The sequence below is a fragment of the Truncatella angustata genome (assembly GCF_020726525.1).
Source record: "Truncatella angustata strain MPI-SDFR-AT-0073 chromosome Unknown BKA67scaffold_3, whole genome shotgun sequence".
Classification (NCBI taxonomy): Eukaryota; Fungi; Ascomycota; class Sordariomycetes; order Amphisphaeriales; family Sporocadaceae; genus Truncatella; species Truncatella angustata.
This window is the reverse complement of record NW_025763383.1, coordinates 391,797-413,599: the sequence shown is the minus strand read 5'-3', so window position 1 is coordinate 413,599 and position 21,803 is coordinate 391,797. Positions and strand designations below refer to the sequence as shown.

The window sequence follows — 21,803 nt, the reverse complement described above, 5'->3', positions numbered from 1 at the left end:
TACTGGAGAACTCCGTCCAATGGTGAAACACAGCCCAGTTTCACGAGCTGTGCTGACCGTTCACATTTGCGAGATCCCATCGCATTCTGCCAAATCCAAAACTCCTGACTCTCGTGATGAATACATCAATCTGGCCTGACTGGTTAACGTGGAGTTGAGGATAAAATAACCACCATTGAGGCTGCACATCTGTCAGCGGGAGACGAAGCACAGACCGTCGTGCGGAACAATTCGCCTACGGAGCTGCACGTATGCGTCACTATCCTCGATTAACTAATCGAGTATGCTGCATCGCTGCTTCATGGGTGAGGGACCTGAGCAAAAAGCACGGCTGGACAGACGTACGGGCAAGTTCCAGCCTGTGCAATTGTAGATCCCTCGTACTTGAAAAATCTAGTGCCCATAAGTGTAGACGCTAATCTAGCAATCGTTCGGCTGTTCGTGGATTGCCCGTATTGGATCGCTTGCCTCTCGATCATACAAGATGCACGCCAAAATCTCCAGTCAAATTGTAGAAGCGAGAACAACCTAGACTAGGTTAGAGAAGGCCTCAGCCACCATTAAGCCTCACAAGCAAGCGTTTGTTTCGCTATGCCTAATTCATCGCTCCAGCCCTTACCCACGGGTCATTATAGCTGTCAGTGGAGAAAGATGAGTCTTAAAAACCATACTTCATAATCGTCTCCCTTCCGGGGGTTTCCCCTGCGCCATCAGCAATGCATCATACGGCCCTGTGCAGCCGTGACACTAGATCATGTTGAGCAAGATTGCGTGATCTGGCAAAGCACTTGCAGCATCCACCCGCCGTAGCCTAGCAAACAGGGCCGTAATGTTTCTGGTCAAGATATGATAGTCACAGCGTGGTTTTTGCTGCGTGACGTGGTTACAAAATTGAAGCCGAGTTTTATCGTTGAATGATAGACATGAAGGGAGAGTGGCGCAGAAACGTGTGAAATCCGGTAAGAACCCTGGCTTGCTTTTCTTGCAAGGGCCGAGGCGGAGCTACAGGGATATTCGGGAATTAATCCCAGAGGATCGACGCCGGGCCTTTGGTGGATCGGCAAGGGGTCAATCTGATGAAGAGAGCTGAATTTCGGGTTTCCAAGGGGGAAGTTCGGACGAAATCTTTGCATGAATCTTGGCAACATTAACGGGCAGCTGGTCCGTTGAGGCCACGAATTCGCGCGTGGCACGGTCGAATTCACATGATTATTCAAGGCATTTTCGAAGCGGCTTCGTAATTCATCACAAGCTTTGTATAAGTTCTCGCCACAGTCAATGCCGCGCTGTAGTTAATCGTGGAGTCTACACCGGCACTTGACAACCCATCTGGGGGGCCCCTAAATAGCTTCGAGCTGAGCATTATCTGGACAAAGCTTCAGAAGGGGACAGGCATGTGATGCTTCTGGGCTCGACAATCCGTTCTCGTGTGCTCTAATCTGAGGCAGCCGAGCTCAGTGTATGAGTTGTCACAAGGCGTACGACAAGCCGTGTGCGTGAATCCTCCTCCAGGTTTTGGCAGAATCAAGCTAAACGCTGAATTTGTCAATCAGGTAAGTTCATTCAACAGCTGCAATCCAATATATATACGCATGCTGGTGTTTGAAGACGGCGAAAGACAATGACATTGTATTATGCGAAAGTATGTACATGATTAGAGACCTATGAACAGTAATAAAATTAAACCCCAAAAATATCCACAAGAAGCATGATGATCATGACAATCATGTCACAAATTGATCGCCCACATAACAACAGCCACCAGTCGCACAGATCAAGAGGGCGACGAAAAAAGAAAAAAGAAAAAAAAGAAGAAGAAAAGAACAGAAGAGCATCAAATCGTTGAGAGTCTGACGAAAGAAAAGCGTTCACCACTCCGTGTGTTGTGATGAGTCGCGAAGCAACTGTAAGCCTTACAGCAATGCGTCGCATTTCTTAGATACCAGTGTCGTCCTGGATCTTCTCGCTCTCAGTAGCATAGTCAACCCAGTTGGAGCACCCTTCTTGCAAAATACTGGTGTCGATGAGTGGTGCAATCTCGGACTCGCGCTCAACGAGCTGGAGTGCCAGGCCTTCAACAGTGTGCCAACCAATCTGAATTCACTGTTAGTGTACTGTGCAGGTTGAATTTCCAAAGATGAAGACTCTTACGTGACAGTGAAGTAGCCAGACACCGGGGTTATCAGTCTGGAAACCCATCACAAGATACCCAGCAGCCGGTAGCATAGCAACGTCTCTGCGAGGTGGGTTGATGAAGTTCAGCTGATCGCTGCCCGTATAAGTGGCTGCTGCCGCCTGGCCAAGGACATAGAAGTCGTGGCCGTGAAGGTGGATTGGGTGCGTCTTCGGTCTGGTCAGCGCGCACACAACCACCACGTCATTGCCATAGAAAACGACTTACGATGCCGACTTGGGATTCAATCACAAAGTAGACCCATTCATTGGTCTCGTCGAAGGTGTTGATTTGCTGCTCAGCGGCCCAGGTGCTGTTGCTATCGGTAACCTGTAGTAGAGCTGTTTGAATGTTAGCTTCGCTCGTAGTCTGGACGTTCAGGGTTTCACTTACTTGGGTATTCCCAATGCGTGTAAAACTGTTGTTCATTGATTGTCCAGCGGAATACACCGTTGACTGCGTCAGCCACACAGGTTAGTTATTTCTTGTATCGGAAGACCGGGGATTATGCTTGAACATTTCATGTTGTGTTGAGCCTTCAAATGGCTAGTCTCGGGCAAGCTTCAACGAGGCAGACGGGAGAAGAGGGAAAAAAAAAAAAAGCTCTGATGGCTTTGAATACTGACCTGCAATACCAATTTCGAAATCCTTCTCCAGGCCACCTGTTGCCGCGTCTAGTGCAACAAAAGGAACAAGGTTGGCAGTCTCATCGTTGCAGCTATCAACATAAGTCCAGCCAGTGGTGGTGGGCGTGTCAACATCAACACTGTCATAGTTGAAGATTCCGGTAATATCCAGAGTATTCTCATTGGTGCTCGAACATGAGGTTTGGGGAATAGATCTCAGCCAGTAGTTACCGGGAGCTTGGTTGGCTTCAACAATAACATCGTATCGTTGACCAATGCCAACGCTCACAGTCTCAGCAGTGTATGGTGTGACGGGGACAAGATCAGCAGCAATAACGGTCAGGGTGTGGTTGTCGATACTGAATCTGAAGTGCGTATCCAGGGCAGTGTTGACCAGGCGAAGAAGAGTACGAGAGCCGGCAGTGACCGAAGTCTGGAACTTGGAACCACCCCCATCAGTCCAGGTGTTAGTTCCATTGATCAGACCGTTCTGAGCAGGCGGCGGACCAGCGGTTTGAGCTTGCTGGTAGAGAGCATCGGCAGTCTTGTGGTACCAGTCAGAGAGCAGCAAAGTACCCTTGTCCACATCGTAAGGGGCAGATGCTGGACCATTAATGACGACACCGCCAAAAACACCATTCCTTTCTATTGTCAGCAGGGCTCGAGTCTTCGCAAAATTGGGTGTTCTTTACCAAGCTTGCAAACTAAAATGCGAGTGATACCAGGTTGAACCGTACTGTAGCCTCATGTTAATAGTGTACTAATTTAGTAAGTGATCTTGACATGGACTTGCCTGCGTGGCCTTCCAAGTGTATGTAAAAGAGTCACCAGGAGCAGTGGGACATTGGGTAATACCGGAAACACCGTCAAAAAGGTTTGAACCCCTAAATAAGAAGTCGGTGAGCACTCATCCAGTCACGACATTGTGGTAGGTATCCTACATCTGCCTGATACCATGCCAGTGGATGCTTGATCCGTTGTTGGAGACGGAGTTTTTCACATGGACAACTGTATGCTGTTAGCATCAAGCTGTTACAAGTGTGAATAATTTCAGCTAATCACCGATAGTATCGCCCCAATCAGCAGTGATTTGGGGTCCGGGAATCGTTCCGTTGATAGTCTGAACTGGGCGGGCGAAGCCATCAGGAGCCAGAGTAGTCTCAGTGATCTCCCACCAAAACTCCCTTACAACACCAGTGTCCGGTGCTTCATCATACCAATTGGTGGACAGGGAGTATTCTCCCCAGCAGCTAGGGTTGTTGGCCGAGTCAAACTCACACGTCTGGCGAGGCGAGACATACGTAGCAGGAGTGCCGAGAACGACAGTCGAGAAAAAAGCACAAAGGCTCGAAAGAATGGCCGTTCGATGCATTCTGCAGTGATCGAACTGGACTGTCAAAGAACGAGAGGATGAATAGTGGACAGAGAGGGAGCTCCTGGGTCGATTGCTGTTTAATGAACCTGATTCCGTTCTCCTGCCAGAAGGACTGCTCTCTTATATAGTTCTCGGCTTATTCGTCCGGAAACGGAATTCACATGTTGTCGGCGTCCGAGATCGTCGTCGTATGTCCGCAACGCTCGTGATATCACGAACGCAGTCATACCGCCTTCATAATACCATGAAGGCCATATTGATGACGCGGTCTGCATTGGGCGTCTAGGTGCCAAGTCTCTCCTGCAAGCTCGTGCCGGGGTTGTTCAGTGTGAGCGGTGCACAGATGTATCGTGAGTTGAACATAGTGTGCCTAGCCTTGCAGGCAGATCCGATAGCTTGCGCGGCGGCCTCGATCTGCAATTGGTCGTTTATCCCCGTCTTTTGCAATAACTCGGCCTGACGGGGCCGGTGGACTCGAAGACTTTCATTGAGTGGTGAGACATTGCGCGTAGGTTGTCAGCCCATGTTGATAAGGGAATACAGTGGGGAGGATGAAATCAGACACCAATATTCGTCAAAGTCCCGCAGATTATTGACACATCTAAAAACCTGCAGCATTCGTCCACTTACGTCGAAGGTGGTGATTAAGGAATGACTATTAATTTGCTTAGGAAATGCAAGTTACCCGCTGCTAGCACTACATCAGCTCAATGTAGAAGCAACTCAACGCTTCTGGAAACAGTATCGAGACTTTGGCGAAGAAATCGTGTGGACCACCTCGTAATCTGGTATAGCATAGCTAAACTCGAAAAGGAAATGGCTTCACATAAAGCCCGGGGTAGATCGTCAATATTGAATAAGAGCCGCAAGCGAGCGCCATACACAAGTCCCGAATTAGAGTTCCATTGGGAATGCCTGAGATGTAACCATGCGATGTGCCAAGCGCCAAAAATACTACCACAGCTTATCGTTTGTTCGCTTGGTATATCAAAGAGGCGTGGCCATAACGCTATAACCAAAGAGACCCTCTTACTTGCATGCAGCCCGTAGACTAGTTGAAGATGCTGGATCTCAGCAGCATGGACAAGCAATGAAACCCGATGGCAGCCATGCCCAGATGGCTGGAGCCTCGTATTCTGTTAGTAACCTGGGTTGGTCAACTTTGGGCCGGCACATGTTTTATTTTGTTAACGCATAGCCCGGTAAACGAGTCAGCAATTGACTGCAAACTCGCATGATATGTCAGATAATGAGAAGTTGAGACTTGCCTAATAGGTTGCGGGCCCTGTTATTTTAAAGGACATGTACCGAGCCCCATGACACCACGAGTGGGTACCATCTGTACATAGTAGGTAAACGCTGCGGACCACTTTACCATGGAACGGGTAAGCCAAGACGAGGCTCTTGTAAGAAGCATTGCAGCCGTGCGTTGTTAACCTAAAACTTACGGCAACGACGTTACTCTTCAGCTCAACAGATCCAATGCGGCTCCTGTGAGTAATGCTGTTTCGGGCACAAGTGATATTGAGCATTGAGACGGGTTTCGTCAACTCGGAAAGGCTACCAGATTAACGAGACAGCGCGTCCTCTGCAAAGTCTATTATTGTACTATCCGCTTCGCGGCCTAGTCCCCGGAACTCGGATGACTAATATTCATGGGTATACAGCTTGCGTCTAATTCGGCGAGTGCAGCCAATCGGGCTCGGCCGAGCGGTCAATAGTCGCGCTATTGGCCGCGTCATCACCCTTCCAGAAAAGGAACACGAACCGCTGTACCTGCAGTTGTTCTGCAAGTTGATCCTGTATTTCCTACGAATATATCCATGTCTTTCCAGTAATGTTTGTTTTAACCTTGAAATGCCGCGGGGGTTAGTCCCATGGATCAGATGCTTATTGCATTCAAGCATACTTGAAGTCGTGTGCCTTGGCACCCAAGTCTCAGGTGAAGCGACCAAGGATGAGACAGCGTATCTTGCAGGCCACATGCAGCTTCATCATGATCTCCGTATCTCGTTCTCGGCGGGACACCTCATTCGTGCGCAACGCTGTAAACCTGGCATAAGAGCAATGGTCAGATGTTCGCTTAGCCGGAGCGCGCACCGGGCGCCTGATCACGAGCTTGTCACACCCACAAGTTTTCGCACATCGCGGCTTTTGATTCTGGTATGTCGAGAGGATCGTCTTCTATCATGATTCTACCATATCCACAGTGTAATGATCCCAAACACGCATGGGAAATATACAAGACTTTTTCGGTACCAGCTTTATTTCATGCGCAATGCAGAATAGAAGTGAACAGATTAATATATGGACTTGACGTTTCCGAGGCAAGGAATGGAGAGTATTACGGGCATTGTCTGAACAGTTTCTTAGTGTGGCTTGTAGGAGAGTATCTTCGTACTGCTACAACAGCCCTGCAAAAACAGATCATCTGCTACTAATCGCAAATGGTGCGTATTAAGGGTTGAATAAATTTTTTTTTTTGAGAACTTTGGTTGTCTAGACTACGATGTTACGACTCTGCATAATCGTACCCGCAGGCACATAAAACCGGGTACCTTATCAAATGGGCCGTCGGGATTGTGGTCCATATAGATAGATAATGATGGCCAGTCCCGCATTTACGCCTTATCGTTCTTCGAACAGGATAAAGAAATATGAAATTCAGTTCGTTCAATCAACAAAAGCTGCAATCATGGCGGCTGTGAAGGTCACGATCGACGACCCGTGAACGCCAATTGTCAATCGTCAATCGTCACACTTGATGTGCTCCCTCAGTAGTGACTGTAAAGGATACCAAGCTAGTTTGGTTGTTTTTGGCTTGAATTTGCTTGATATATTGACAATACCTGGAAATAATACCAAAGTATAGATCAGCAGCAGAAGCGTACCAGAAGAGCTGGGACCATCGCACAATCGTGGCGCGATTGACATGAATCGCAAACTAGGTCTATGTTATGCCTTCAAGGTTTATATCAATAGTGCCTCATCATTTTACCTCGGTACAATATCCAACGATACAGCGTATTCGTAGCACCACCGAGAATTGATCGAAGCGCACACAGACGTTTTTGTTTATCACTTGAATTGAAGCCAACCCGAGAAGTTCAATATAACGATATGTAGAGGCTGCGACAAGTATGAAAAGTTTGCTTGTCACGAGAAGGATTGGAGTTCTTATTAGTTCGGTAGGCGGCGCCAACAAAGTTGTTGCTTCGACCTGTACTAATTATTGGGGATATGACGTTAGCCATTCCAACAGGACTGTGCCCTCTCTTCGCATTTCGGACACATCGCGTAATTATCTTAAGAGTTCAGTTAGATTAATGAGTCTAAGAGTATAACTGAAACTATTCGCCCGGGCCACGTTGACTGAGTGCGGAACAACGCAGAAGTGAAGCGCACATGAGTACGTGATTGGGACATGAATTGCAGCAATTGTTATCGAAGTAAGAGTGTAGTAGTGCCATAGCCTTTTCTATACTTATGTGTGACATGCCATTTTTCTACATGTAGAGCCAAGATGCAACGATAGTCTCAAGCGACATCATATCTTCAAGTCATTCGGACATGAATTGCCATCGGCAGACAGTTCGGTCTCGCGAAAGTTGTACTTAGACAGCGGCACCCATTTTCTCTTCCACGTCAGTTTGAACGGGAGCGAAGTCGTCCGAGTCATCAAAACCATAATCCTCTCTGGTCCATCGTTTCATTTTCTGAGTGCGGAACTCGTGGAAGTCCCATTCGCGCTCCTCAAGATACTCGGGATGCTTGAAGACGTAGACGTTTGTCTCAACCTCGCCACCCTCTACATTGCCTTGGCCCTCATCATCGCCAACCTTGGTCAGGAGCTTGACTTTGACTTTCTCGCGGGTGTACTCTGAACCTTCGAAGAAATCGAGATGGTGGATGTTGGCCGAGGTCAAACCGGTGACAAGCGTGCCCCGAACTTCGTGGTCAGCGTCAGGAATGATGCCGGGGTAGTCAGCATGGCGGACGCGCCGACGACAGTAGCCATGGAGGAGTGCAGGCTTGAACTCATGAAGCGACTTGAGAAATTTGGAATCTATGGGCGAATTGCGATAACAAACTGTGAAGAATACTTCTGGCGCCATCTGCATTGGTGGTTAGCCGCATGGACGATTTGTTGCCCTCTGAGAGAGCTCAAATACCAATGTGCCTGTTATGACGTCAGTCACCGCTCGAAGTAATGAATTTTCTTTTTCTGTTGCATGACCGAGAGCGAGCTTACCATAGAAAAATGCAGTGCCATCCGCGGTGTCGGATGCGACGTCGATGGTCATGTTGTTCGCGAGGGTTTGGGGTCAAGTTCGTGGGGTAGCCGTTCTAATTTGACTCCCGCGATCTCGGAGTTCAATAGCTGTATGGTCAAGGTGCGATGGACAACTGAAAACAAATTTGGGCGTAGGTTGGGAATCAATGTTTACGGACAGCGAGGGCGTGGGTAGTAAGAGGTAGATTATTATCCTTGCCTTTAAATACCTCGAGAGAAAGTGATGGACAATTGATGGCAGCCAAAAGCATCCGGTGTTTGTCTCCTATCTAAGTAGTCCTAAGCATGGGTGACAAGCGGCTGGCAGCTTCTGGCAAACAACCGCAAGAGTCATTGCACGCAAGTGGACGACAGGAGCGCAGCGGAGTCTCAAACGGTTTCCCTCCAATTCACTGGCAAACAGCTTCCCTGGAATTCTAACAACTGAGTTTCTACTGCTGCTATCCGTTCGGTCGGATTTGCTGAATAAAGATAACAGTGAGTGAATAGGAAAGAAAGTTTGTGATGGAACGCTCTCAATTGGCTAGCTACAGTAGCTGAGAGGTTAAGCACTTGATCGATCTGATAAGATAAGGCCGAGTGGAGAATCCGGGGTAGCCAAGTACAGCACGTAACCTTTTACAGTATCAAAACTTGTCGAGTAGTTCTGGTCAGCATTACCCTAGAAAACGGGCAAGTGAGACGTCCGTCCTGGCGACGAGCCGCCAAGTATGGCTGGACAAACAGGTGCTGAGCGCACAGGGCTACTTTAGTTCTATATGGATCAACCACAACGTGCATCTGCAACGGATGCGTACATGCTGTGGTTTGTATACATGATGTATACCCGGTAGATGTGCCTTCGGAACGGAAAAACATGCCCAGTAGACAACGCTAGGCCGGTATGGGACTGGCGGCAAAAGAATATTGAGCTGCAACGCCCACGCCCTGGATGCGAGCTCGATTCTCTTTGCAGTTCGCGTTCTAACTTATCTACACACTCGCTCTGCTGTACAAGTCTCGACAGCCTCGAGCCTCGTCCAGGTCGCCTTTCCTACAGTTCATGCATTTATGATACCCCAACTTTCGCCTTTCTTTCGTTCGGCATTTGGCACGCTTTAGACGCTGTAGAAGGCACATTTCGGACCTGCTATATTTATTCTTTAATCTGGGCTCCATCGAATCGACCATCCTCCCGAATCTTGTCGCGAAACCGAAGCTGCCTTCCCTGCACCGCGCACCGCACACCGCACACCAGCCAGCCCACCCCCACCATCGGGGGCACATTCATTCTCCGCCCGACGACTCCGTGGTGTTATAGAGACTGCTGATGCCTGGGAGGTAGTATCATTGTTTGATTGATGCGTGGTGCTTGGTGCATGGTCTGAAATAAGTACGTCACTGCCATTGCGCAGTAGTCGCGATCATGGCCGCCGCCGTATTTGAAGATATCGTCAGGCGGTTGAGCATAGCGGATACAGGTAAGACTGGTGTTGCACCTCCCCCAATTCGACCGACCTGTCTCCAATGCCCATTGGCGCATTGCACACCTTGATGTGCCCTGCAAAGGTGCTGACCACAATACTCTCCCCCCCAGAACTGAAGACAAAGCTCGATGCCGCCACCAGTCTGCGCGATACCCTCGACCATTACACCAACAGCCCGGCATACTCGACGTTCCTCAAGAAGACCATGCCCCCGTTCTTGAACATCTTACGGGGGCAGTGCGTCTTTCAAAGCACATCGGTCGAGCAGAAGCTCCGAAACTGCGTGCTCGAGATCCTGCATCGCCTGCCCACACACCAGAGCTCGCCCGAACCTTTCGAATCGTACGCCGAGGAGGTCGTCGAACTGCTCATGGGTCTTGTCAAGAACGACAACGAAGACAATGCGACACTATGTGTCAAGATCATATCGGACATAATGCGCCACCAGCACAAGGTCCTCCAGAGCAAGGTTCAACCGTTTCTCACCTTGATACAGGACCTGTTCGAGCAGACAGAGCGCAATGTCCGGGAACAACTCGACAGCAGCGTTGGTCCGCCCAACGCAACGGGGGCACCCTCCACCCCCGGTAGCACACAAACCAACTTCCAGTCGCCAAGACCAGGCTCGCCTGTGGCTTCTGTCACGGACCTTGGTCAAGACCTACAACAGCAGACTCGACCCCTGCTGAAAGGCATACAGTCGTTCAAGGTTCTCTCAGAATGTCCAATCATTGTCGTCTCCGTTTTCCAGACCTATCGAAGCATAATACCACAGAACGTCAAGTTATTTGTGCCTCTGATCAAAACCGTCTTGCTGCTTCAGGCGAAAGCTCAAGAGCAGGCGCATGCCGAAGCCAAGGCCAAGGCACAGACCTTCGCCGGAGTCAGCCCAAATATAAAAAATCGAGCCGCGTTCGGAGAGTTCATCACAGCACAGGTCAAGACCATGAGCTTTCTGGCTTATCTACTTAGGCAATATTCAAGTCACTTGACTGATTTTCTTCCCACCCTGCCGGATATCGTGGTCCGGCTGCTCCAAGACTGCCCCAGAGAAAAGTCGGCTGCTCGCAAGGAGCTCCTGGTTGCCATTCGCCACATCATCAACTTCAACTTTAGGAAGATCTTCCTGCCCAAGATCGACGAGCTCTTGGAGGAGAAGACCTTGATAGGCGACGGTTTGACTGTCTACGATACCATGAGGCCTTTAGCATACAGTATGCTGGCAGATCTCATTCACCATGTGCGAGAAGCTTTGTCCCCCGAGCAGATTCGAAAGACCGTCGAGGTCTACACCAGGAATTTGCAGGACAATTTCCCTGGTACCAGTTTCCAAACCATGAGTGCGAAGCTCCTTCTGAACATGGCAGAATGCATTGCCAAGATGCAGAACAAGGTCGATGCTAGGCACTATCTGCTGACCATATTGAATGCCATCGGCGATAAATTTGCAGCGATGAACAGGCAGTATCCGAATGCGGTCAAATTGTCCAAGCTTTATCAGCAACAGGCCCAGGATCAGGTTGCAGACTCCTACCTGGCGGATAAGGAGTCCGCTCCCGAGTGGGATGAGACGGACATCTTCACTGCCATGCCGATCAAGACATCCAACCCGAGGGACAGGGGTGCCGATCCAGTTGTTGACAACAAATTCCTCTTCAAGAACCTTATGAATGGTCTTAAGAATACATTCTATCAGCTAAAGGCATGCAATGGGCCGAATCAAATTAACCCGGACAACGCACCAGCACACTGGCAAGAGGTGTCGTATGGGTTCTCTGCCGAAGAGGTCAAGGTGATCGTCAAGCTCTTCCGCGAGGGAGCATATGTATTTCGGTACTACGAGATTGAGAAACCCGCTTCTGAATCAACATATGCATCACCAGTCGAGTACATGGCCAACTTCTACATGGTTTCGAGCAGTAAGGAGGAGAAAGACCTGTTAGAAACGTTCGCCACAGTCTTCCACTGCATCGACCCTGCGACCTTCCACGAAGTCTTTCAGCAGGAAATTCCGCGTCTCTACGAGATGATCTTCGAGCATACCGCGCTTCTGCATATCCCGCAATTCTTCCTTGCAAGCGAGGCGACATCGCCTAGCTTCTGTGGTATGCTCCTGAAGTTCTTGATGGAACATATCGACGATGTTGGGTCAGCCGATGTCAGAAAGTCTAGTATCCTTCTTCGTCTGTTCAAGTTGGCTTTTATGGCCGTCACGCTCTTCGCGGATCAGAACGAGCGGGTACTCCTGCCACACGTAGTTGACATTGTTACCAAGTCGATTGAGCTATCCACCAGAGCCGAGGAGCCGCTGAACTACTTCCTGCTGCTGCGGTCTTTGTTCAGAAGTATTGGAGGAGGCAAATTTGAGCACCTCTACAAGCAGATATTGCCTTTGCTTGAGATGTTGCTCGACGTACTCAACACTCTGCTCATGGCTGCGCGCAAATCTACGGAACGTGATCTTTACGTTGAGCTATGTTTGACCGTCCCAGCACGGCTGAGCAATCTCCTACCACATCTAAGCTTCCTCATGAGACCTTTGGTAGTAGCGCTGCGAGCTGGCACCGACCTTGTCGGTCAGGGGCTTCGCACATTGGAATTGTGTGTTGATAATCTCACAGCGGACTATCTGGACCCCATCATGGCCCCTGTTATCGAGGAGCTCATGAATGCTCTGTTTGAGCACCTCAAGCCTCATCCTTACAGCCATTTCCACGCACACACAACGATGCGCATCCTGGGAAAGCTTGGCGGCAGAAACCGAAAGTTCATGACCGATGCACTACCGGTCACCTACCAGCGCTACGCCGATGATCCTTCGAGCTTTGATATGCGACTGATCGGCTCAAAGAAAGATCGCGCGTTTCGATCCGATCTTGGCATCGACTGCGCCATTCGCAAGCTTACCGAAATACCAAAGCCGTCCAAGGCCGCCAACAAGCAGCAGGAGGCGTACTATAAGAAGCAGGCACTTCAACTGATCAAATCTCAGATCAAGTTGCGCGTCGGCCTAGACAACCTGCCAGAGGACCTCCCAAGACTTGTTCGACTCCAAGCCCAAGACCTCGTGGCTAGGAAATCTGACCACGACTTTTCACCATTCAACATCTCGGAGCGCGAGAGGTCTGTCATCAAGAAGGACGAAGAGGACAATATTATGAAGCGGCTCTTGAAGGCGATAATATTTGCTGAATCCATCCCGGAATTTCAGGATGAGGCAGATCTCTTCTTGATTAACATATGTCAGCACTTCACCATCATCGAGGTTGGTCGTGGTCTAGTTGACTGGAAGCGAGCCAATAGCCCCTTCGACGTCACCAACGGCGAAGGTCCATTGTTCATCGAAACACGGACTCTGTGCGATGCAATCCTCGAATCGCTTGCCTCAGATCTGACCGAAGTACGAGACGCCGGTTTCCGGGCGATCCGAGCGATCTATGATTCGACGGTCACGATCTTCGGTTCCGAAAATCATGTTTGGCGGCTCCCACTCTTCACTCATCTCTGCCAAGTCTTCTGCCATGGATGCTATGAAGAGGAGTGGTTCACAAAGACGGGTGGAAGCTTGGGTATCAAGTATATCCTGACAGAATTTGACCTTGGGGATACTTGGGTCAGTGCAAGACGAATCGAGCTCATCCGCGCTCTCATGTACGTGATCAAAGATATGCCTCAAGACCTTCCTGAAAACACCAGGTGCTCGGCCCAGGACACCCTCGAATTGCTTCTGCGACGTCTCACCAAGAATATTACGAAAGAGGATTGCAAGCCTGCAGTCCCAACCCCAGGTCAGCCTCAGCAAAAGCCACAGCACCATATGGCACAGATCTGCATACTTTTCAACGATGAACTTGCCCATATGAACAGGCATGTACGCGAGACAGCACGGCGGGCATTGGAAATCATCGCCAAAGCGACCAACTCCGAGTTGTGGGAGATCCTTATGCCCTACAAGGATCGATTGTTGGGTTCAATCTATCCTAAGCCACTCAGAGCCTTGCCTTTCTCTACGCAAATCGGCTATATTGATGCAGTAACATACTACATGGGCCTCAAAAATGATTTTGTCGTTTTTGATGATTCCCTCAACCGCCTTCTCATGGAGTCACTAGCTCTGGCGGATGCTACGGACGAATCATTGGCTGGTAAGCCCGCCGAGTTCAGAACGCACGAGTCGATAGTGAACCTTCGTGTTGCTTGCATCAAGATTCTCAGCAAAGCTATGGGCTTTGACGATTTCTCAAAGGGTCAAAACAACCCCACGCGGACGAAGATAGTGTCCGTTTTCTTCAAGTGCCTGTACTCCGAGTCAAAACCCACAATCGAAGCTGCGAATGAATCTCTCAAAGCAGTATTGTCCCACACTAACAAGCTGCCTAAAGATCTCCTCCAGCAAGGGTTGAGGCCTGTCCTTGCTAACTTACAAGATCCCAAGCGCTTGACTACTCATGGTCTCGAGAATCTAGCCAGACTCTTACGATTACTGACGACGTACTTCAAGGTGGAGATAGGTGCTCGTCTTCTGGATCACATCAAAGTCTTGGCTGATGGCAACCTCCTTCAGCAAATCTCCTTCACATTTTTCGAGCAGCATACTGCAATGAAGGTCATTGCTGCAGTGTTCAACATCTTCCACCTGCTTCCACCAGCGGCTGAGCAATTCAAAGAGCGCCTCATCGATACGGTACTGGAACTAGAGGACAAGCTCAGGAGGACACAATACAGTCCCTTCCGACCTCCGTTGTACAAATACCTGAATCGGTACCCGCAGGAAGTCTGGGCCAACCTGGCTGGCAAGATCGAAGATATCAAGTATGGCAGGTTCTTGGCACAGGTATTGATGGATCCGGACAGCCAGCCTCTTCGGGACCACGCAGCCACCAATGTAGAAGGACTTATCAACCTCTGCAATAGCGCTATCAATGCCAATAAGGAGACTAGATTCGTTGCTGTCGTGAACACAGTCAACATTCTTGACTCTTTGACCCAGGCCTCTAGCAACCTTGGCTGGATGGAACGCAAGGAGACCATGAGCTGGTTGGCCAAAGCTGGCAAGGAACTCGAACGCCAGCTCCGAACCAATCAATTGCCGCCTGGCCTGAGGCTTCCCGCTGACCAAGCAGCTGACCAGCTGATGGGCATGTTCACCAAAGCCTTATCTCTGAACCCGACCGACTTGGATTCTTTATTTAGCTTGGTTGACTCGGTCACTTCTGAAGAGTTCCGCGCGACACCCTCCTTATTCTCATACATCTACCAATACGTCATCTGCAACGACTCCATCGACTACTGGAAATCAGTCATCCTACGCTGTTTGGACGTCTATGCCAGCAAACAAGCGACTCAGAAGACAAAATGGTTCCTGCTGCGCAACATTGTCAACCCGATTGTTGCAATGGATATCATGAGAAATGGGTACCAAGTCGAAGACAAGAAGCCCCAAAGATTGATGGACAAGTCTATCATCGAGACAATCAGTGCAAAGATTTGGAAAATCAACCTTGGTGACCCTCAAGAGGATCTTGCCCAACCGGGGATTGACCACACTCGCATGGAACTGCTTCAACTGTCGGCCATGCTGGTTAAATACCATCACGCCATTCTTCAAGATGCTCGCAAGGATATCATCAAGTTTGGCTGGACTTACATCCGTCTTGACGACGTCATCAACAAGCATGCTGCCTATGTTGTTATCGGGTACTTCATTGCACACTATGACACGCCCGCCAAGATCGTTACTCAAGTATATTATTCGTTGCTGAGGACAAACCAGAATGAAGGGCGCGCGCTAGTTACCCAAGCCTTGGAGTTGATGGCGCCTGTGTTGCCGAAACGCTGCAATACACTGCCAAGCGATCGCAATGCAGTCTGGGCTATTGCTCCGCGTCGTATCCTTGCAGAAGAGGGTCAGAATGTTCAACAAATGACGAGTATTTTCCATTTCCTCGTCAGACATCCAGGTCTTTTCTACGAGTCGCGTGACAAGTTTACACTGCTCATCATTCAGTCGTTGCGCAAGATCTCAGCCCCTCAAACTTCATCCAACGAAAGTAAGAAGTTGGTGCTGAATATGATGAGTCTCATCTGGGAGTGGGAGCAGAGGCGGGTAGAGGGAAAACACGCCAGCCCCAACAGAGCTCTATCCGAATCGCCAAACTCAAGAAAGCGGCGTTTAGATGCTGATGGCCCGACTTCTTCTCCTCCCACAGCCAGACAAAATGCTCCCGTGAAAGAGTTCCAGATCCCCGACGGGTTCCGACTTAAGATGCTGAAGTATCTGGTCGAGTTCATCGCGCAGCTCAACGAGCGTTATGCACTACCTTCGGCGAAGCCAAGAGATGCGGCTGCTGGAAACGGTCCAGCACTTCCGCCCCTGTCTACTGATCTTTGCAAGAAGGCTATGACGCTTTTGTTTAACCTGCTTCAAGAACAATACTGGGCCGATCTCGAAGTCGACCTGTTTCCAAATGTTACCGAAGTTGTTTTGGCCAGCGAGAAGACCCAGAAGATTCTCAACGCAGACCCAAGCGATAAGGAGAATTATGACGAGAAGTTTATTACCAACATTGTCAACACGTTGCAAGTTGTCCGAATCATCCTGAACTCCAAGAAAGATGAGTGGATCGTCAAAAACATGCCATCAGTACAGAAAGTCCTCGAGAAGTGCCTCAAATCCGAAAATCCCGAGCTGCAGGATTGTTTACACTTTGCAGACAAGGAGTACGACGATGGGCGGGACATGAAATCTATTGTCCAAAGAGTTCTTGAGGCTGTGCCAGAGGACGTGCCGATGGAGGATGCCGATGCCGATGGAGAACCTGAAGGGCAAACCTCAGAGATTGTAACCTTCTTATCAGGTATTGCCACGGAAACCCTCAATGCGACCAATTATGTCTCTGGTGTCAATGTTTTGTGGTCACTAGGCCAGCGGAAGCCATCAGTTATCGAGCCGCATATTCCTGCTCTGATGAAGGCCCTACAGCAGAAACTGGCCAGAGAGCATGTTCAGCATTACACCAATGTACAAGCTCACCAAATGAATATGCACGTTCGACCTGCCGACCAAGGTCCCCGGGAAGGAGAGATGTCTCAATATGATCTTGAGATCCAGACCGCGCTGATGATCAAGGCGATCGAAGTTACAGCTATGCGAATGGAGGTTCTTGGTGACAACCGCCGCCCGTTCCTCAGTGTTCTGGCCACTCTTGTCGAGAAGTCATTGCACATTCCTTTATGCACTAAGATTCTGGAGATGGTCGAGGACTGGGTCTTCCGATCTGAGGGCACATGGCCAACGCTCAAGGAAAAGACAGCTGTGCTGCACAAGATGTTGTCATTTGAACATCGTAGCGATACCACAATGCTGACCAAGTTCCTAGAGCTCGTGATTCGTATTTACGAAGATCCCAAGATCACTCGTACCGAGCTCACAGTCCGCATGGAGCATGCTTTCTTGATCGGAACTCGAGCTCAAGATGTCGAGATGAGAAACAGGTTCATGACTATATTCGACAGAAGTCTTTCGAAGACCGCAACGGCTAGACTTGCGTATATCGTCACATCCCAGAACTGGGACACGCTCGCGGACTCATTCTGGTTAGCCCAGGCATCTCAGCTGCTCCTGGGTGCGGTGGAAGTAAATGCCAATATTCAGCTGCACCATGAAGACTTCAGGACAGTTCCCGCCTCTGCAGTCTTCGGTGTTTATGCCAAAGACAGTCGGGAACCCTCTGCCATGGCTGACGACAAGTATGACACATTCATGACCAATCACCGCCGATTTGTTGCCGAGGTAGGAGATGTCAAGGTCCGCGATATCATCGAGCCTATCATTCAGCTTCAGCACATCGAGTCAAGTCTGGCTAACGAGTTGTGGGTCACGCTGTTTCCCATGTTCTGGTCTGCTACACTGAAGGAAGAAAAGATGGACCTCGAGAAAGGCTTGGTTGCACTTCTTACAAAGGATTTCCACTCTCGCCAAATCGACAAACGACCGAATGTAGTTCAGTCCTTGTTGGCAGGAGCAGCTAAATCATGGCCCGAGTGCAAGATCCCTCCTCACGTACTGAAGTTTGAGGCCAAGACGTTTGATGCATGGTACACAGCATTAGTCCAGCTAGAGAATGCTGCTATCAAGCCTGATGTCGAGTCACCTGCCGTTCGCGAGAGCAACCTGGACGCCTTGGTTGAGCTGTATTCAAACCTCAAGGAAGATGATATGTTCTATGGCACCTGGCGCCGTCGTTGTCAGTTCGTCGAGACCAATGCTGCTCTGTCGTATGAGCAGAACGGCATGTGGGACAAAGCTCAGAAAATGTACGAAGCAGCACAGATAAAAGCTCGAACTGGCGTCATCCCCTTCTCGCAGGGCGAATACATGCTATGGGAAGACCATTGGGTCTTGTGTGCTGAAAAGCTCCAGCAATGGGACATACTCCAAGACTTTTCAAAGCACGAGAATTTGCAGGATCTGTTGCTCGAGTGTGCCTGGCGCAACGTCGAAATGTGGCAGGATTTGGCCCACCGCGAGAGCTTGGATGTCCTCATCAAGGGCGTCATGGATGCACCAACTGCTCGTCGCTCTTTCTTCCAGGGCTTCATGTCTTTATTGAAGCTGCACACCAGCAGGACCCCGGAAACACAACAAGAGTTCAGCAAGGTTTGTGATGAAGCTGTGCAGCTTTCAATCCGAAAGTGGCATCAGCTGCCGGGACGCCTAACTGCAGCTCATATTCCCATGCTTCACAACTTCCAACAGCTTGTTGAGCTTCACGACGCAAGCATCATATGCACCAGCTTGTCAACAACCACCGCGGCCAACTTGGACGTCAAGTCTGGCGAGCTTAAGCTCCTTCTGGGTTCATGGCGCGACCGGCTTCCTAATGTTTGGGACGACATCATCGATTGGCAAGATCTTGTTACATGGCGCCAGCATATCTTCGGTCTGATTAACAGCACGTACCTCAACCTATTGCCGACACAAGGTCAAAATGCTAATGGTGCTTCCTTCGCCTACCGTGGCTACCACGAGACTGCCTGGATCATCAACAGGTTCGCGCACGTGGCACGGAAGCACAATCTTCCCGACGTTTGCATTGCACAACTCAGCCGGATCTACACTTTGCCGAACATAGAGATCCAGGAGGCTTTCTTGAAGCTGCGTGAGCAAGCCAAATGCCATTACGAGAATCCCGACGAATTATCTAGTGGACTAGACGTTATTAACAACACGAATCTCAACTACTTCAATGCTCAACAGAAAGCAGAGTTCTACACACTCAAGGGCATGTTCCTCGAAAAGCTCAAGCAAAAGGACGAGGCAGACGCCGCCTACGGCACTGCTTTGTATTACGACATCGGCAAAGCCAAGGCATGGGCCGAATGGGGTTATTTCAATGATCGCAAGTTCAAGGAGGATCCATCAGACCTCAACTCTGCCAAGCAGGCCCTCACCTCGTACCTTCAGGCAATCGGCAGTTACAAGGATGGCAAGTCTCGCAAGCTCATTGCGAGAATCCTTTGGCTCCTCAGCCTCGATGACGCCAACGGCACGATTGCCTCTGGCTTCGAGGACTACAAGGGCGATACCCCAGTGTGGTTCTGGATCACTTTCATCCCACAGCTTCTGACGGGCCTAGGACACAAGGAGGCTCCTCGAGTGCACACAATCCTGCTGAAGATTGCCAAGTCTTACCCACAATCCTTGTTCTTCCAAGCACGTACAAACAGAGAAGATATGTTGGCTATCAAGAAGAACCAAGAAGCAAAGGAGCGACAACGACAACGAGCTCAGTCCGCAGCTTCTAGCGGTAACAAGCCTGCGGGCTCACCCTCGCAACCGAAACAGGAGAACCAGCAACCAAAGTCGGAGTCGTCTTCTCGTCCTCAGACTGCAAATGGCGAGAACAACGTGCAGCCCAAGACAGAAGGCGCTGATGAAAAGGCTGCTTCGGCGCCCGCTGTTGCTACCGCCACCGCGACTACCGTAGCAAACGGCGAGCAAAAGGCCGATGTAGGTGCTGCTGCGAGCGCTCCCCAGAAGCGACCTCCTTGGGAGCTCACAGACGAGATCATGTCAACCCTCAAAACTGCTTTCCCATTACTTGCATTGTCTATGGAAAAAATGGTCGACCAAATCCAGAAGTACTTTAAATGTCCACCAGATGAGGATGCTTATCGGTTGATTGTGGCCTTGCTCAATGATGGACTAGCTTATGTTTCACGAATGCCGGCATCGTATGCTAAAGATGTCAAGTTACCTGGTGGTACGGAGACTAATATCACCCGTTTCGCGGAGACCGTTCTCCCGGCCCATATTAAGAAATCGTTCGAGGCAGACTTTGTGGCGGTCAAGCCCACGATGTTCGAATACATCCACAAGCTACGCAAGTGGCGTGACAAGTTTGAGGAGAAGTTAGATCGAAGAAGCCCGAAGGAACCACTGGAGAAGTACTCTCGAGATCTTAGTGAGTTCCGATACCAGAAGTTTGACGACGTCGAAGTACCCGGGCAGTATTTGCAGCACAAGGACAAGAACCAAGACTTCATCCGCATTGAGCGTTTCCTTCCCGATGTTGATCTGGTCCGCACGATTGGTGTTTCTCACCGGCGCATCAAGATCCGAGGCCACGATGGTAGCATCCACTGCTTCGCCATCCAGCATCCAGCAGCTAGACACTGTCGGCGTGAGGAGAGAATCCTCCAGCTATTCCGCCATCTCAACCAGACCTTGGCCAAGCGCAAGGAGTCCAGACGTCGCGACTTGCAATTTACCTTACCTCTCATGGTCCCTCTTGCCCCGCACATAAGAATTGTGCAAGAGGATACCTCATATATCACGCTTCAGGGCATATACGAGGATCACTGTCGCCGCAACAGCATGCAGAAGGATGAGCCTGTGCTCTTCACAATGGATAAGCTGCATGGTCTAATCGAGCCCAAGGGAACTGTAAGTTATACACGTGGTTTCTCAGACAAGATGACAAACACTAATGTGTATCAGAAACAGCCGGAGCAAACAGCCACTGCTCGTCTTGAGGTCTTCACCGCTATTCAAGAGAAGTGGGTTCCCCATAACGTCGCCTTGGATTTCTTCCAATCCACATATCCCGAGTTCTCGGAGTTTTGGTTGTTCCGCCGCCGCTTCTCGTACCAGCTGTCTTCTCTCACCTTCATGACCTACATTTTGTACATGACTGGTCGCTATCCTCACAAGTTCAACATCGCCCGTGGCTCGGGCAAGATCTGGGGCTCTGAGCTCATGAGCTTCATGGCGCCAGCCAAGCCGTTCTTCCACAACCCCGAGCCGGTGCCGTTCCGATTGACACCCAACCTCCAGACCTTGATGGGTCCCCTCGCAACCGAGGGTATCTTTAGCTGCGCGATCATGGCCATTGCCCGTTGCCTCACGGAGCCCGAGTTCCAGCTGGAGCACGCCCTCACCCTCTTCGTCCGCGATGAGATGATCTTCTGGTTCACATCAAGCCATCGCGCTATGCATCTTAACGAGAACCAGCTTCGCGATACGGTGCAGACCAACTGCGACATGATTGTCAAGCGCGCGGTCAGCTTGGCAGCCAGTCCGGTGGGCAATCTGCCGGCTAACCAGACGGTGATTGACCTCATCAGCAGAGCGGTCAACCCCATGAACTTGGCACAGTGCGATGCACTCTGGATGCCTTATCTATAATGTGGTCGGATTTGTTTCATGTTTGATTGGACCTATATCTGCATATTTGTTTTGCTCGGTTGCAGGGGGTTGCGGTGCATTTGTTTCACTCAGGAAGCAAGGCGTTAGGCACGGTCGATTTGACGATGACGATATTATTCATTATTCGCCGTTGATCGATGTTCAAGAAGAGAACGATGC

General features: G+C 49.9%; 3 protein-coding genes across 3 annotated transcripts; 1 reads left to right on the top strand and 2 right to left on the bottom strand.

Moving 5' to 3' along the window:
- Window positions 1-1,610: 1,610 nt before the first annotated feature.
- BKA67DRAFT_635869 (multicopper oxidase) lies at window positions 1,611-4,171 on the bottom strand (the record flags this gene model as incomplete). The annotated part of the gene is made up of 9 exons (XM_046105667.1): window positions 1,611-2,094; window positions 2,152-2,343; window positions 2,402-2,514; window positions 2,567-2,629; window positions 2,800-3,440; window positions 3,492-3,535; window positions 3,593-3,683; window positions 3,741-3,807; window positions 3,862-4,171. 9 exons carry the CDS (start codon window positions 4,169-4,171, stop codon window positions 1,936-1,938), a joined length of 1,680 nt encoding a protein of 559 aa, XP_045959311.1. The 3' UTR covers window positions 1,611-1,935.
- Window positions 4,172-7,499: 3,328 nt separating this feature from the next.
- On the bottom strand, window positions 7,500-8,972 carry BKA67DRAFT_559340 (AIG2-like family-domain-containing protein). Its single transcript, XM_046102386.1, has 3 exons — window positions 8,427-8,972; window positions 8,347-8,354; window positions 7,500-8,289 (listed from the first exon to the last, which is right to left on the bottom strand). The coding sequence occupies exons 1-3, from the start codon at window positions 8,476-8,478 to the stop codon at window positions 7,789-7,791; spliced, it is 561 nt and encodes a 186-aa protein (XP_045959310.1). The 5' UTR covers window positions 8,479-8,972; the 3' UTR covers window positions 7,500-7,788.
- A 637-nt stretch (window positions 8,973-9,609) lies between these two features.
- BKA67DRAFT_224381 (uncharacterized protein) lies at window positions 9,610-21,762 on the top strand. Its single transcript, XM_046095583.1, has 3 exons — window positions 9,610-9,928; window positions 10,045-20,882; window positions 20,937-21,762. The coding sequence occupies exons 1-3, from the start codon at window positions 9,874-9,876 to the stop codon at window positions 21,621-21,623; spliced, it is 11,580 nt and encodes a 3,859-aa protein (XP_045959309.1). The 5' UTR covers window positions 9,610-9,873; the 3' UTR covers window positions 21,624-21,762.
- The last annotated feature ends 41 nt before the right edge of the window (window positions 21,763-21,803 follow it).

Bases quoted from the DNA above. Each gene is read 5' to 3' on its own strand.
- BKA67DRAFT_559340 (XM_046102386.1), bottom strand. From the start codon at position 8,478: ATGACCATCGACGTCGCATCCGACACCGCGGATGGCACTGCATTTTTC.
- BKA67DRAFT_224381 (XM_046095583.1), top strand. From the start codon at position 9,874: ATGGCCGCCGCCGTATTTGAAGATATCGTCAGGCGGTTGAGCATAGCG. The intron at 9,929-10,044 runs GTAAGACTGGTG...TCTCCCCCCCAG, and splicing joins GTTGAGCATAGCGGATACAG to AACTGAAGACAAAGCTCGAT. The intron at 20,883-20,936 runs GTAAGTTATACA...AATGTGTATCAG, and splicing joins TAATCGAGCCCAAGGGAACT to AAACAGCCGGAGCAAACAGC.